This window comes from Pristis pectinata, chromosome 5 (assembly GCF_009764475.1).
Source record: "Pristis pectinata isolate sPriPec2 chromosome 5, sPriPec2.1.pri, whole genome shotgun sequence".
NCBI classification, from domain to species: Eukaryota; Metazoa; Chordata; class Chondrichthyes; order Rhinopristiformes; family Pristidae; genus Pristis; species Pristis pectinata.
This window is the reverse complement of record NC_067409.1, coordinates 111,583,757-111,601,709: the sequence shown is the minus strand read 5'-3', so window position 1 is coordinate 111,601,709 and position 17,953 is coordinate 111,583,757. Positions and strand designations below refer to the sequence as shown.

The 17,953-nt window shown below is 38.5% G+C and overlaps 1 protein-coding gene across 1 annotated transcript in view; it reads right to left on the bottom strand.

The window, feature by feature from the left end:
- Nucleotides 1-17,953, bottom strand: part of LOC127570772 (sodium bicarbonate cotransporter 3-like) — a 125,724-nt gene that overhangs the window by 20,087 nt on the left and 87,684 nt on the right. Inside the window, exons 11-16 of the mRNA XM_052016592.1 lie at nt 17,514-17,617; nt 12,557-12,731; nt 10,613-10,746; nt 7,657-7,902; nt 2,848-2,953; nt 2,441-2,602 (exon numbers count right to left, since the gene is read on the bottom strand). Of these exons, the coding sequence (XP_051872552.1) occupies nt 2,441-2,602; nt 2,848-2,953; nt 7,657-7,902; nt 10,613-10,746; nt 12,557-12,731; nt 17,514-17,617 (927 nt within the window). The remainder of the gene's footprint in view (nt 1-2,440; nt 2,603-2,847; nt 2,954-7,656; nt 7,903-10,612; nt 10,747-12,556; nt 12,732-17,513; nt 17,618-17,953) is intronic.

The window sequence follows — 17,953 nt, the reverse complement described above, 5'->3', positions numbered from 1 at the left end:
TGCTCTTTCAATAAGATCATGGCTGACCTTTTATCTCTCATATATACAAACTGTATATTCAGTTTCTTAAGTATCTAAAATGTATCTCTGTGTTGGATATACTCAGCAATTGAGCATCCATAGCCTTCTGAAGTAGTGAATTCCAAAGATTATAGATGAAGGAATTTCTTCTCAACTCAGTTCTGAATGGCCAACCCCTTATATTGAGAATCTGACCCTAATTCTAGATACTCCAGCCTAGGGAAACATCAAGCCTGCATCTACCCCATCAAGCCCCTTTAACAACTACTCATTCTAAAAAAAAAATCAGTGCACGCAGACAGAAGAGACTGCAGATGCTGGAATCTGGAGCAACAATCTGCTGGAGGAACTCAGCAGGTCATGCAGCATCTGTGGGAGGAAATTGTCAACGTTTAGGCTCCTGATGCAGGGTTTTGACCCGAAACGTCGACAATTTCTTTCCTCCCACAGATGCTGCTCGACTCACTGAGTTCCTCCACCAGATGGTTTGTTATTTGAGCATGCAGAGCTATTATGCCTAATCTCTTCTTGTAAACAAACCTACCATTTCAGGAATCAATCTAAAGAAAGTTCATTGCATTCCCTCTATTGCGTGTATATCCTTCCTTAGGTAGGCAGACCTGATTTGTATTGAATATTTTAGATGCTGGGTCCTATATTTTGCAATAAAAATGTCTCCTGTGCCACTGAATGTCCAAATACACCAAATCCATTGCTTTGCATTTATCTATTCTGCTAATTACAACCTCACAAAGAAACAGATTTGCCAGAGAAATAAAGGATTGCAGATGCTGGAATCTAGATGAAAAACACGATGAAGCTGGAGGAACTCAGCAGGCCAGGCAGCATCCGTGGAGAAAAACAGGCGTTCAACGTTTCGGGTCAGGACCCTTCTTCAGGATTGAAGAGAGGAAAAGGGGAAGCCCAATATATAGGAGGGAAAAGCACAGCAGTGATAGGTGGACAAAAGAGGGGAGGTGGGGTGGGTGCAGGGTGGTGATAGGTAGATGCAGGTAAGAGATAGTGATGGGCAGGTGCGGGGGAGGAGGGGAGAGCAGATCCACCAGGGAATGGGTCAAAGGTAAGGAAAGAGGGGAAAAAAAGAGGAGAAAAAAACAGATAGGCTAGGAAAGGGAAGACGAAAAGCAGCATGGTGGGGGGTGGGGTTGAGGGAAGGGGGGGGCGGGAATTACTTAAAGTGGGAGAATTCATTATTCATGTCGTTAGGCTGCAAGGTTCCAAGACGGAAAATGAGGTGCTGTTCCTTCAGTTTGCGCTGGAGGAGGCAGAGGACTGACATATCTGTGACTGACATGTCATTTTCTCCCTGGTTATACACTGCATGGAAATTTTGGATAGAAATTCCAAACCCCCACATCATTGACCTGATTAAGAAATGAAAGACTTTTTTTTTAAAAAATAGCAATGTTCCCCCACCTCTTCCAATTATACTTCCCTATAGATGATCTAAAGACAGAAAGGAAGTCAACAATCCCGTATGTCGATGTATGATTAGCTGCTGACACTCCAGTCACACATAAACGTGTGGATAAGGATTTTAAATATTTTGAGCAATTGGATCCAGTGTCAATTGACAAAATCAATGCGGCTGAAGGTTTTGGAGCCAATGAGGGTACAGTTTTACTGTACTACCTCCATTATAGGAGTACAGTAAAAATCAAAATCTGCCAACCTTGAGACTTTTAAATCTCTTACTACATTTCACAGGCATTTAAATAGATACTTAAATAGGCAAGTAGAAGGATACAGTCCTAATGTGGGCAACTCAGAATTAGTGTAGATAAACAAAAAGGTCAGCATGGACGTGATAGGCCAAAGGGCTCAGTTCTGTGCTGTACTATGACGTAGTAATGCCAGATGAGCAGATTTTCAGGACCATTTGAATGTTGCCTATTAATATCCAACACACTTTTAGTTTGCTTTTTTTTTTAAATGTTACATAGTGGTATAATAAATATTCCAGTGAATCTGCTGAGTTTAAAAGAGTATGGAAAACAGAACGTGGTGGTTTAAAAGGAACACAGGGACAGGGCCCTGCTTGGTTCAAAGGGAGTGCAGAAACAGGGCCTCAGAGTTTAAAAGGAGAATGGGAATAGGGCGCAGGAACAGGGCTGTAGCAAGTTTGCAGAATCAAGTGAATGAGTTTTGAGGGAGTGTGAGAACATGGCCCCAGAGTGCGTAAGAGGAGCATGGGAATAGGGCCCCAGTGAGTTTAAAATGGACCAAATTAACAGATCCAGGTGAGCCACTGGGTTCAATGAAAAACCATATTGCGGAATATCAGAGAAGAATTTTGGAGATAACAACATACTCAAAACTAGAATGAGATTGATTCTACTTTTTAAAGCAGATAAAACCCTCCTAAATATAAACACAGCACAATTACTTCATACCTTACCTTTGTTGGGAAGTAACGTTTAGTTTTGAACTGTTTCAAGAAGGAACAAAGAAAAAATGTTGCAAAGAATAAAATGATGGACCAGAAGAGGACATCAGGAACATAAGGTCCATGTTGGCCACAGGCTGGACCAACAAACATCCCACCATATGTCTGACAATCCTGAGGAAGAACATACAAAAGTATAACTGATTGTTTTGTGAATGCTTTTACTTTCACATTCAGAAAAGCATGCAACATATTAAACAAAATATTACTAAAATTCATTCAAAACATGAAATGTGCTTATCTCATTCTACATTGACAGGCTTTGTTCACCACTGCCAACTGGGTAACTCAATGCATTTCTAAGGATAGTTTTAAATACAACAGATTGAGGCATAAAGATATCTAAACACTATACTCACTGAAACGGTGAGATTCCCCCATGAAACATTATCTGCAGATATATTTTTTTGGTGCCAGATATCCAATGTATGATTGGAAGGATTGGATGGTTCAGCACAGACACACCTAAGAAAGTAATTTTACCCAAAGGAAAAAAAAAAAATCAGACATTTAAAAACATTACAGAGTATACAAGAAATCAATTTTTTCCCTCTGTGGTGAATTATCCATTCCGATTGGTCCTTTGACCATAAAGCACAAGTTAAAGCAAACTTTTTAAACCAACATTCATAATATCATTTACCAACCGTGCAATGGAAAAAATGTCTTTTCTGATACTGTACACATCCAGATCTGTCAATATTTTCAATGAAATTATTCTGCCATGAAATCATCATCCACAAATGTTATTGGATTAAAGAATGAGATAGATTCCACTTTGAGCTCTGACATATCAATCCAAATCAATTTATCAAGTACCTATTTTTTTTTTGTTTTCATCTCCTTCACATGCATTTCCCATATTTTGTAATGTAATGCATTGAATTTCAAACCACAACATGATACTCTGTGTTACACGATAACTGTTTAGGCTCATTTTAATTAAAGCAGCTCTTAATAGGTAATGAACTGAATAAGTACTATTTGGACCGGATATTGAAGTCATCAAATAAATACTTCAGTGAGGGAGTGGAGGGAATGGAGTGGGGGACAAGGTTTGGTGGAAAAAAGGAGAGTATCGGTAATCAGTATTTCAATCGAGGTGCAGGTGAACGTAATTATCTTGTATATAGACAGACTTGCTTTTTATGCTCTTTCATTATTTCAGGGCCTCAGGTGAAACAGTAATATGCAGCAGTTAATTTATGCACTGCTAAAACAGTTACAAGATACAGGTCCTGCCCAGCTTACAAACGCCCAACTTATGTCCAGCCTGTACATACGAGCAAGTGTTTGGGAGACCTGTGGGGTGGCTTTGCTGGCTGCTGCAGGGTTGCGGGCACCTTGTCACGTGGGAACTTGGCTCACGGCTGCATTTCCGACTTGTGAACTGTTCAGGCTATGAACAGTTGACAGGAATGGAACACTGCCGTAGCCTGGGGAGGACCTGTACTAAAAACAAAAATCAGTTTTGGTGATGCTGTCAGCAATTTACAATTCCAGCTCGTGGCTATTATATGAGATTCAGGGATAACAAAAGTGCATCATTTACGGGTATGGCAGAAGTGCCCATTCAATTAACATAACCTCAGAAAAACCACCCACACTAGCTGAAAGAAATAACCCAGTACTCTCAGTATAAACTGATGGATTGAAGTGTATTTTTAAAAAATTAATCATGATGAAAATACTTTCAATCCAATATTGCATAATGAGAAAAGATTAAATCAATAATCTTGTAGTATGGGGACTTTTAAGAAACAGTGATCAAATTGATAGAATTTTATATAACAATTTAAAGCAACTTAAATCAGTATGAAACCAGGTCTGAAATATTAAATCAAACTACAAAGGCCTGAATTAGATTGGAAAGCCATAGTAAAAGGTCAACAAGCAGTAGCTAACATTTGAAGCATTAATATAACAAATACATCTTTACATCTATACATAGACAAATACACCTTTAAGGTGGAAATACCCAACAGAAAGTGATACTGCCATGACTAATAAGAGAAGCTAGATAGCATTACATTGAAGAAAAAGTTTATATAATGTTGCCAATTAGAGCACCAAGCCCGAGGATTGGGAAATTTTCAGAATTCAACCAAGTACAGAAGGAGAAAGCAGAATACGAAAAGTGAGAACCATTAAAAGATTGCACAAACTTCTATAGTTATATAGAAAATGAAAAAGGTTAGCCAAAGTTATTATAGGTCTCTTACAAAATGAGCCAGGAGAAACTATATTGGGGATTAAGTAAATAACAGATAAACAAATACCTTGCAGAAATAATGAACAAGTAGTCTAGGGTGAGAGAGTGAATGAGAAACTGTAAGAAATTAATATTGGTTTAAAAAAAGTGTACTGGAGAAATAAATGTGACTGAAGGCCAAAATATCCCCAAGACCTAACAATCTAGGGAGAAAAATGACCATGAAGATAGTAGATATCACTGTCCAAAATTTCATGCACTCCAAAATGGTACCTACAGATTGAAAGGTGACAAACTATATTTAAGAAAGGATAGAATGAGAAAACAGGGATCCACAGATCAATTTGTAGAGAAAATGATAGAATCTATCACAAACAAAAAGGTAGTAGGGCACTTCGAATTGGTAATATGATTTGGGCAGAATTAATAATAATGTATTAATATATAATTATTAATAATAATATAATAATAATAATAATAATAATAATAATAATGAGGGCAGGCACAGTAGTGAAGTGGTTAGCATAACGCTTTACAGCGCCAGCGACCCGGGTTCAATTCCAGCCACTGTCTGTGAGGAGTTTGTACATTCTCCCCGTGTCTGCGTGGGTTTTCTCCGGGTGCTCCAGATTCCTCCCACATTCCAAAGATATACTGATTAGGAAGTTGCGGGCATGCTATGTTGATGCCGGAAGTGTGGCAACACTGGCGGGCTGCCCCAGAACACTCTACACAAAAGATGTATTTCACTGTGCGGTTCGATGTACATGTGACTAATAAAGATATCTTATCTCTTATTTATGAAAGGGAAATCATATTTGATAAATGTGTTTGACATCTTAAGTCAAAAAGAAGTCAAACACGTTTGTGAGAGCTGATAAGGTACAACCAGTGGATGTGGTGTATTTAGACTTAAAAAGCCATTAAACAAATTTAGAGAGCGGAGGATAACATACTGGAGGCAACTGGTGGTTGGTTAATGGACAGAAACAGGATGGGAATAAACTGATCAATTTTGGGGTTTGGTGGCTTTAAGTAGTTGGGTACAGCAGGGATTAAAGCTAGGGGTTCAGCTGTTTACTACATATATCAATGGTTTGGAGAAGGCGGCCAAATTTAATACATCCATGCTTAATGACAATACAAAGTTCGATTACATTGCAGGTTGTGAGGAGGTCACCAATCCCAACAGCTGCTTTAAATGGACAAAATCATGAGCTGCATAAATGATAGAAAGAAAACAAGATGTACAATATTACTTTCACCATATTTTGAGGAATCGGCCCAAAACTGGATGGTCCTTCTTGCACCACTAGAAGTTGATTCAATCAAAAAAAAGTGGGGATCCGTATAGTGTAATGTTCTGTTCATTACCCCAACAAGTGATCCCCATTAGAAAGTCTGGCAAAAGGAATTACCATTGACGTCAATAATTTTTTTTCAGTTATAGACATCTTAAATATATTTAGGAATTATCTAATATACATTGTGCTAATTTAAATGGAATGTTAACCTTAAAGTTATAAAATCATTGACAAAATTGATCGGCAGATCCCATTAGAGAATGGCCCAACACCTTATTTTTCAGAAAACAAAATCTGCCTAATCTTTCTAAGATCTGTCTATGGTGAAAAAGGGGAGTCAAACAATATTACTGCTCTGTAACCAGTGACTCTTACCAGTGCCTCATTTCCAACCAAAAATAAACACACTATGCTAATACCTAATGAAGGTTCAGAAGATTGCAGATATTGGAATCTGGAGCACAAACAAGCTGCTGGAGGAACTCAGCAGGTCAGGCAGAATCTGTGGAGGGAAGTGGACAGCTGATGTCTCGGGTTGAGTCCAAATGCAGGGTCTTGACCGAAGATGTCGACTGTCCATTTCTGCTGCCTGCTCCACTGAGGTCCTCCAACAGCTCTTTGTTTTATACTAACACCCTCTCTCTGTTCCACTTTGCACTTTTTACTCACAACCATCAACATTATTGTTTCTGAATACTAAAATCACAGGCAAATTTTGTAATAAGATCTTGCACTAAAGGAATTTCATTCAGAACGTTTTTCCATACTTTTATCAACCCCGGCCTCCATGGACCCTGTCTACACTTCTCGCTGCCTTGATAAAGCAGCCAACATCATCAAAGACCCCATCCTCCCGGACATTCTCTCTTCTCCCCCCTCCCAATAGGCAGAAGATACAAAAGCCTGAAAGCATGTACCACCAGGCTCAAGGACAGTTTCTATCCTGCAGATATGAGACTACTGAACAGACTTCTTGTACAATAAAATGGACTCTTGACCTCATAGTCTTCCTCGTCATGGCCTTGCACCTTATTGTTTGCCTGCACGGAACTTCCTCTGCAACACTTTATTCTGCATTGTTATTGCTTCTCCCTTATACTACCTCAATGTACTGATGTGATGAAATTATCTTTATGAACGGCTTGCGAAACAAAGTTTTTCACTGTACCTTGGTACGTGTGACAATAATAAACCAATTTACCAATTTAGGCCAACACAGAATAAAACAAAGAGTTGCATTTTTATTGAGGCTGCAAGAGCATCAGGACAATGAACCATATATGTTTGGCTGTGATATCTCTCCCAAATGACCCAGACTCAAAGCACAAGGCTAACCCCTCTGTATCTCCTTTGACTCAAGGCACAGAGCCATCCATATGCCTCAGCTCTGAAGAAGGGTCTTTGACCCAAAACGTCAACTGCAGATCACGTTACCACATTAATCTTCCCACAAATGCAGCCTGACCTGCTGAATATTTCCGGCATGTTCTGTTTTTATTTCAGAGGTGCCCCTTACCCTTACTCCGACCTTGACTGAAGGCCCGTCCCCAAGCCTTCCCCCTCCCTCACTGGCATAAGGTGCATGGTAGTAGGAGATAACTCCATCAGAATTACATTAAACAAAGAAAAATGTGCCATTTGTTTCTGCTTACGAGTATTGAGTAAGTGCCTCCAGATTAGTTTTCATGTTAAACGGATACTTCTCTCCCAAGTCAAAGAGCTTCTCCAAAGCTTCATAAATGAATATAATGCAAATAAGAGCAGCAAAGGCCTCTTCTGTGAAGCGAGTTATGTAGCAAACCAGGCTACTCGAATCAGTGGCAACCAGTGCTATACACAGAAATGCAGTCCACAGTCCGATGCTGGCACGGAGCGAGAGATATGAAAGTTCATATTCCCTGTTGAAAGAAACAGGTAACTGAGTCACATTTTCAGTGTGTGATTGGTGATAAGATAAATACATAATCAACGCAATTACAGTAACTTGTGTATGAACCAATTTAGAATAAAAAAGCAGTTTGAAGTATTTGCCTGATTGACTCTATGGGTATCCTATTATGTTGGCTATCAACACCATGTGAAAATATGCTTCTGGACCACAACAAATGATTTTCTTCATTACTTAAGACTGATGCTTTCTGATATTCAGCAAGCCAAGAAATGAAGGTCTCACACGTCTTCAGTTCAAGTAGTCAATTCAGATATTCCTTCCTGCACTAGATGAAACATTGCCCATCCAAATAAGTTTACTTCTGAGAAAAGGAACCTGACAGAATTCTCAAAGACAGCCATGGCTTCCAAAGTAAACCCTTTAGTTTTTTTTTTAAAAACACTCATGGAGTAGAAATAGATCCACGGTATCTTCCACAAAACTTTCATGTGCCATGACCAAATAATATGAAAATGGTCAACTTTTAAATTCAATGCCAGGAACACTCAGATCAACAATTTGAACAATGCCAGGCACAGTAACCATTACAATCTGTAAACAAATATCTGGAATAGTCTAAGATCCAATTTTCTTTCCCCCCACCCCCTACTATTTTCTGATGTCACCCAGATATGAAGCTCACTCCCTAAACAATGACCAGAAAGAAATTCATGACTGCCACAGCCAGATAGCTGAGCATCTTGGCAAATACTACATTACTGTTCTTCTTAAATGTTGAGAGTCTAATCTCAAAATGCAATATTTAATGCAGAAAACCGGGTCTGCAAAACTGGGTCCTCAAACTTTCAAGGAGCTGAAAGTCTATTTCTTCATAGATTTCTGTACCACGGAGATAAGGAAAAAGATAGTATTATTAATTACTATTCATAACAGTTCAGAAAAGATAGTTGCAGGGAGATTCAAGATCTCTTCATCAACTCATGAATCTGATTATTGTTGTTTGGCATATCAAAGCAAGTCCTTCAACAATTTAACAATAAATGGCCAGTCCATCCATGGGATTTGACCAGCATCTTTGTGGCATTTTTAGAATACTTTCATGATCTACTAGTGTGATGCAAACACCTCCCACTGTTTGTCATCCTCAGTAAATTAAATCACAGGACTGGAAAGACTCGTAGAACATTTTTCTTCTTAATGCAGGGCTTCTATTCAAGGATAGTCCCTGTTCGGAAAGCAATTTATACAACCCATCCAGAAATGGAGCTAAACTCCTTAAAGTAACTTGACTTTAAATACTAACAGCATCTCAGCCATGTCCAATGATATTAAGAGTTATACAGTGCTCCTTATTTAGCAATCTACTCAACAACCACTGTTTAAAAACCAAAAGGAATTTTCTGTGCTTCTCGGCAGTGGAGGATTGAGAGCTGAGACACAAATGGCTTCAGAGTGTGGGTCTGAAGACATCAAAAGTGGTAAGATTTAAAACTCAATAATGATGCATTAGGTTTAGGGTTAACGCCAATGTGTGCAACCGGTCAATGTTCTTCCTTGCTAATAATGTTATACCTTTTGGTGCCAATGAGTCTCCTACTGGATCCAAATGGCAAATGACTAGAACTTGCAAAGACATACTACTTGATCTCAATCCAAGCTTCACCATTTTGCAAGTGATGAAAACAAATACAAATTCACCACATATTATAATGTGACTTAATGGATAATATCAACCCTTAATGAGGGAACTCAGGGGAGTATTGAAACGCAGATTGTTAAGTTAAAATTAAAACTGAAACTTTCATTTACCAAATGCTATAACAAAAATAAAGTTTGACTACAGGAAAGTGTTGGACGAGTGTATCTTTTAATCGGTACAAGAAGGAAATAAGTCACGTGGTTGACAGCTCTTCTTTGATGGAACATTGGTTATTCAATGAGCATTTTTTTTTAAATGAGAGAATGCCAACTTATTGCAGGCTTAAGTAGAGAGTGCAACTGCTTCCTTTTTCTCCAAGTCTAATAAAGGGGATTGGATAGAATTAACGTTACAAGTTGACCTTGGGTATACAAAGCAATATTTTTTTTATTTCACTCACTGCACGCAAATGAAAATATGTTTTTATTTCAAAGACCTTTCATAATCACGGGACATTCTAAAGCTTAAAAATACTTTTGAAATGTTGTCACTGATGCAATGTAGGAAAGCTACTGCCAAGTCTGGACACAGCAAATCCCACAAGCAGCAATGCGATAATAACCCAATTATATGACTTTTTAAAGTGGTATTGCTTAAACTGCGGAACAGCAAGAATGACTTTACTGCTCCCCTTTGATATAGTTTCCTTGTAGTATTTTACATTCGACTTAGAACAAAATCAGGCCTATAATTTGACATCTCATATGAGAGGTGGCAGCTCCAACAGCGCAAACCTTCCCTCAAGAACATCACCTTAGATTTGTGTGTTCGAGTCTCTGGACTGGGACTTGAATCCACAAACTTCTAGCTCACAGGCAAGAATGTTCCCCCTTCAACCACATTCTCAGGAGTACCAAGCTTCCCTTCCACTTTTTCCCTCACTGCAGAAGTTACGTTTACACCTTGCTCTGCTCAACTCTGGCACATCTGCGTGCACGCACACACACACTCATTATCCTAGAATACACATTGATCTAGTGACAATTTCATTTCCAAAAGTAGCAAAGAAAAAACTTACTTGCAGAATTTGAATAATATTTTTTCAAACACCAGAACAGGTCCTGTGCTTCCCAAAATGGTAAGTGGCTGTCCAGCGAACAAGGAGTAGACAATTCCTGTCATTGAAGCTCCAAAGAGAGATTCTAATGCACTCTGCATAAAATAAACACATACGTAGTTATTTGCACAATTAACAGTGTGGGTGGTGGGGAAACTCAAGCCACTGCATAGGTGAGCAGGAGCAAGGGTAGGGGGAGAAGAGAGGGTTAAAAACATTGTGCATCAGCAAGCACAGAATAATTATTTTAAAAACCTTTTTTTGGCAGGGCCTTTTATATGTTTAACAAAAACAAAAAATGCCAGTAGAATTCAGATGATGAGGCAGCAGCCATGATGAGAGACACACTGTCAACATTTCAGGTTAATGAGCCTTCATCAGAACTGAAGTGAGAAATCAAGGATATTTTAAGTTGCAGTGAGGGAGAAGGATGGGGATGGTATGTCTGTGATAGGGTGCAGATCAAAGTTGTCAAAGGAACAATTAATTTAACAGTTAGAAACTAACGAGAAAAAAAATTAAGATGTCCAGTGTTCTCTCCATCCCTTCAGTTTTGCAAAATAAAACACACTTGTTTTCTCTCTTTTCTTTGATGAAGGGTTTTTGATCTGAGGCTTGACTCTGTTTATCTCTTCATGAATATTACTTGCCAGTAAAGCACATCTAGCATTTTGTGATTTCGTTGATTTCTTGCATCAGTAGTTTTCAGCTCCTTTTACATATTTTAATTTAATTCAATACTGCAAGCCCATCCTATTCAAGGTGAGACAAATTGTTCAAGAAGATTAATATACTAGGAGCAAGACATGGTTATTTCAACTTATTGATGCACAATGCAAAACCCAAAAGACTCGAACTGCCGACATCCTGCAGCATGTGCCTTAAAGGTAGACTGTTATGCAAAAAATGCCTGCAAGTATTTTAACAACATTCAATTGCCTTTTTAATTGAGGTAATGCATAGAAGGAAGAGCACATCAAAAGTTGTCCTTCAACTCATTCCTGACCTCAAGGAAATTAAAATTTGTCATAATCCAATTGTTTAAAGATAATAATATTCTATTCAAACTATATTCATGAAACTGTTCACCTTTAAATATTGTCTTTTTTTATTACTTCTTAGCAATATCAACAGTTTATATTATTATGGATTATAAGATGATGAAACTAAGTGCCCTGGTGATTTTAATATCCATCTCAAGTTTTTTTATGAGATGTTTTATTAAAGCAGGCAGTTATAGATTTACACCAACTCCAAGCATAAATAATTTTGCCAGGTCCCACTTCATATTGCTCAATAGCTTGAAGATACCTTGGTTACAATGAGAGAGTTGTTGCATTATTGAATTTGGAATGTATCATTCTGCCACGAAACAAGTGCCCTTTAAGGTTATGGTCAAATTGCCAAGTGAATAAAGCCTCAGGTCATTCAGAATTTGCGCTGCATCAAGAAGTCTTTCGAATTTAAATCTGCTTGTCAATTTTAGTTCCCAGCTCAAAACTGTACAGCATTTGAAAACTGTTGTGTCTGCTCAGTGATACACATTATTAACATATTGAAACACAGATTACAGATTGCGTGCTACAAAAATGACAATGTTGCCTGCAAAGCTAGTTCAAATTTCCACGTTTAACAGAAGTAGGCTAGTCAGCTCCTGGCAGGCGGTTTGGTCATTCGAGGAGACTGCCTCGTCCCATTTACTGACATTCATTTTTTTTATTTTCCTTCCAAAACACTGAGAAATGTAATCAAACTGCAACTTACCTTTCCATGCTCCAAGGTATCACTAATAAATGATTAGTTAGTAACACCCTGGAAAAAGAGAGCTTTCCTAGTGGAATTCAATTGTGTGGCATAAACAGGAAACGTAAGTAGAAATAAGAAAAAATTGACTCAGATACGTACTATTCTATTTTCTGTTGCTTCCCCAAGTAATCCTCCAAAAGTGATGACAGGAGACATACAAGCACAATAAAGGAACAGAATGGAAGCTAGGCACTGCAGACTAATTGCATCCTTGAAGTCACTCAGGTAGAATGGCGACTTCCTTTTAATATCGCGGATTAAGCCACCAAAGATCCTGTGAAATAAGTTATACAAAACTTAAGAATTCAACAACTTATTTTAAATGCACATGACAATTTGCAGAAACACATGTTTTATTCCTTCAAGCTAGGGCAAAAATATTTGAAAGCTCAGTCACTGCTCCCCCATAAAGTTTAATATCTCATTAACTTTTAAAGTCCAACTTAAATTATAGTTAAATTAGTTTAACCCAATAATTATGCTCTGAATAACCAACAAAATTATTGGCCATGCTAATAATCCCAAATATCATTAGAGTAATTTATTACTTAGAACCATTTTGCTCTTTGGTATTTGGAACATTCCCTTTTGACAATAATCTGTATAGATATTTGTTGCCTGTGTTGTATGTTCAGAGATCAAGTCTACCACCCGAACTGCAAAAGGACTGCAACCTTCCTTGTGGTGCAGTGTGCCAGCAATTTCATGCACATTGCTCACAGGTGCTGCACATCAACAATGAAATCTCCCAGAACCAACAACAATTCCACTTCTTCACTGCTGGGCCACTATGTCTACAGGCAATGAATCACGTGGATCCTGGTAGCAGTTGTGACATCTTTATTCTGAGGCACTGCTGTGCCATCAGCATTTGAATTAACAAGTAATGAAGCAGCATCTGTTGGTGATATAGCTCATAACCCCTGCAAGTAACCCATGTGCACCCAGGCAACATGAAAGAAAAGGTCAGGTAGTGAAATTTGATACATCTCGATAATAACAAATAAAAAGAACTACTTTGAAGAACGGATGCCAAGATGCATGGCAATCTGCTGTATTCTGCGCTACTTCACCAGGAAGAAGGCTCAACTAAATCAAAACAAACAGCCAGGGACATAACATCAAACCCACTCCTTACAGGCTCCCAATCAAAAAGTTCTACAGTTTTCTGATTCTCAATCTCTCTGTAACCACAGTGCTTTGAGCTGTTCACCTTTTGGAAGGAACTGTTTTGTTTCCCCAATTTAGACCCTAATTGGATGACTTCACAAATGCCTACGTTGAAATTCATTTGCCTTAGTTGTGCATCAGTTTAATCTGCTAACATCTAATAATTTAACACTTCTCTTTACACTGCTTACAATACCACCTTCCTTTACAGTATTATCAAACTTGTATCTTCTATTAAGTCATCCAAGCCGCCAGTAAAGCATTGCAGTCCTACCACAGATCATAGTCACTGAGCTGGAAGGTACTGAAACAGCCCAGTTGGCCCACTGGGTCCACACCAACCGTCAAGCACCCTGTTAGACTGAAGCAAAAGACAAGCTGCTGGAGGAACTAAGCAGGTCAGGCAGCATCTATGGTCGAGTTCCGCTGAGTTCCTCCAGCAGCTCATTTTTGTTCTAGATTCCAGCATCTACAATCTCTCGTGTACCCAGTTAGACTAATCTTTTTTTTCCATTTATTCTCCCCACATTCTCATCAACTCCCCTGGATTCTACCACTCACCTATACACTTTAGGCAATTTACTTCCCTAACGTACCAACCTGTAAATCCCAAGGATGGAGGAAGAAATCAACAACATAGAAGAAATTCCACACAGACAGCACTAGGGGTCAGCAGTGAACAAGGGTCACTGTAGCACAATGAGTCAATTAGAGTAACACACACAAAATGCTGGAGGAAAGCAGGTCAAACAGCATCTATGGAGGGAAATTACTAGTTGACGTTTCAGGTCGAGACCCTTCATCAGGACTGTTAATTAGAGTATCCACTCATTATCTCCATTTTCTGTCCGTCTCAGCCAATTTCCAAACAAGTTTCATTTCCTATCTAATCTTGAGAATAAGTCTTTAGTGCTTTTACTTTCTATATTACCATTAATTTGCTTACAATAATTTTGGTGAGTTTCCTTCCCTAATTCAGTATTAGTTACCCTGGTTTGTCCAGCTGTCTGTCCTTTTCCACTATTGTAAATACAGATGTAAGGTATTAATCAACGAATCCACATGTCCTTATTTTTATTTCAATAGCAGTGTTGATAGAGTCAGCAACAAAATCTGTTGGAGGAACTCAGCAGGTTGAGCAGCATGTAGATAGAGTCCCCATTTTGTTTCATTCTACTTTATTCACTCAATTGTGAAATTGAGTTGATTTTAATATCCCTTGTAAATTTCATTTCAACTTCCTCTTCTAAAGTTCTTGCTGTTTCCTAATTTTTTGAAAATTATTTTTGGTCTTTGTATCTCTGCCACTGGCATGAAAAGGATTCAGCTTTGCATTTGTTTTTTTTTCCCTTGTTTTATTCTCTCCTTGTTTTATTCTCTCCTTGCCTGTTAAATTGCGGCAATTTCACTTTGGTCAAGTACAGGTCTTGTTCCTCAGGAGTATAAACTGGTTCCATGACATATTAATTTCTTTGAATAACATTCACCAATTTTAGTTTCTCTGCATTTCTCATATTTGTTATGAAACTCATATTCATTATAAAGACAAATACAGCCTGCTCCCCTGTTGATTCTAGGCTATATTGTTGCAAGATTAAACTAACACCAATCCAGAAATTCACTACCTTTCTAACCTGAGGCAGTCAATTTCCAATCACATAAACATTAAAATTCCCCACTAAATTTTCTGCCTTCGGTTTATCTTATTTCTCCATTTATACATTCTACCATTTAACAATTTCTAGCAGGTGACTTTACGTAATTCTCACTAGTCTTAGATAATTTATATTTTAATTCTGCCCATAACATCTCCACTTTCTGTTAACCCCAAGTTTTATATGACATAGGTGATCAGATTCTTGGTCATAAAAGCTACTTCTCTGCCAGGTTTCCAAATGTTCCTGTAGACTTTGCACCTGGCTGACCCATGGGATTATTGCCACTGTACTTCTTCATGGTAAAACTCACAGGGCAGGGAGGTGTTGATAATTTGGTGAATTGCAGAGATACATGTGGTTGAACATAATCACAATAGCCAGCGTGTGTTAATGCACAAGGATACCAAGTTTAACGGGAGAACGTTGTGCAAGCCACTGCTCTAAACTGGACATTGACAAGTTTCTGAAGCCTTGTTATGTGTCCATCTATCCAATGACAAAATGACCAATTCTGATGTGACGGAGAAAGCAATATCGAGTTTCAAAGGCTATAACGTGCCAGGACAGTAGAGCAGTTCTTCTTCAAGCTTGCCTTGGGCTTCATTATCACAGCGTAGGAGCCCACTGCAGTCTTTTAAGTCAATCGTCTGTGATAGTGGTTGTTTATTTCCCTTTCCGTGAGCACATTTGACCTGCTATTTGGCCTGAAACACGCTACGCAAAAAGATGCACTTCACTGTGCGTTTCAATGTACATATGACTAATAAAGATATCTTATCTCGTGTCTTTACCACCTTCTAATTGCCCCATTGACAACTCATCACCATAACAAACTTGGCATCAACCTATCTCAGATATTCCTTTTGTCCTCTCCTCCTCTTCCCTCGCACCTTCTCTGCAATTTAAAACTAACTTGTTTTCTCCCTTGCCCAGTTCTGACTTTGACCTGAAATGCTAGTTCTGTTTTTCTTCCTACAGATGCTACCTAACTTGCCGAGGGTTTCCAGCATTTTCTGGTTTTGTTTCAGATTTCCAGCATCTGCAACACATTTTGTTATTGCTCAGGAACAAGAATGGAAGGGGAGGAGATGTGTGTTGTGAAAGGGCTGGTGAATCAGTTTTCCTACAATGTAAATGATTGGTGTTACAAAGGGACCACTTAGCAAAGTGACCAGCCACCTGTAAAGCACCTTTTGATCTTGTTTAAAATTAAAGTCATCACGTACAATACCCAAAATGCAACTTTCCAACTTTAGAGACCAACTCTATAATGGAGTCTGGCTAGTATTAGTGGAATAGATGTTGAGCCAGATAACACCAAAAACCCACGACTCCTCACACTTCCCTAAAAGTGCTCTTTTTCTTTGTCACTGTACCAGAATTTAACTGGTTTGGTTTGTACTTCCACAAATGTAGCATACTGCCTCAAATCATAGAGCAACACAAACAGGTGAATGTCTTTATCTGCCCAATGGAAGTCGTGAGAGGATAAGCTGGTCCAATGAGACAGCCACAGGGGTTAGGGAAATGTTGTGTGGTTTGGCATGACTGTTCTCATGCAGATATTGGTGATTAGATCAATGAAAAGAAGGGGGGTTGGGGGGGGGGGGGGAAGGAATAAGATATCGCAACAAAGAAACATTATTCAGCAGTTACCCCAGGTAAAACGAGTGCACATCAAAAATCCTGAGTAACTCTCAAGTTATCTGATACCATCAGTAAAAACTAGTATTATTACATCAACCAACGGTTATATATCCAATCCAACTTTCCTCAGTATTCATGTATACAGAAAAGATCATCACGTTACGTGTACAAGGGGCACTGTAAATGAGGCCAGTTGAAAATTAGCTCCAACAAAACCATATGGCAGAAAGTTGCATTAGTTCAAAACTAAGCATTTGCCTTAACAGTTTAGATAGGATATTTGAGTAACTATAACTGTGCAGAAAAATACTGTACTGAAAATAACAGGAAGGCATTGTGTTTCAGCCTGTATTTATAAAACATTACCCAATCTCCCCTTCCTCAACCTCCATGTCTGTCATAAGTATCAAAGATTATGCATATAAAGCAAAGAAAAATTAAAAGCTAAAGACTGCATTAAAACCCACAGAATTGCTTTTCCATTCTTCATTCTACCAAACATCATACAGCTTATATGCGCTAATGTGTGATTAATTTCACAGGAAAAAATACCTCCATGGTAATTAATATGCACAACAAACCTTCCAGTACGCTCAAGCTCTGGCCCGGTGTGATGTTCTTCGTGATTTGAGGCTCCATGGGTAATTGGTGGACCACTCGGAAGAGGAGGACACTTCCGTTTTTCCTTTTCAAATGCATAATACAGAAAAATAATGAGCTGCAGCAACGTTTCGTTTTATCTTTTTCTGATCCGAAAACTAAAAGTTCAAGATTAAATTACAAACCATTCAAAAGTATTCAAGGGATCTTTTGTTGACCAAAGCTACAGTAATATCCCTGACACAAGTGCAATTTGTAACTAAATTGCAAAACTAAGTGTTGGAAAGGATGCAGAAGAGATTTACTCGGATGCTGCCTGGTTTAGAGAGTACGTATTGAGGAGAGACTAAGGGAGCTAGGGCTTTACTCTTTGGAGAGAAGGAGGATGAGAGGAGACATGATAGAGGTGTACAAAATATTG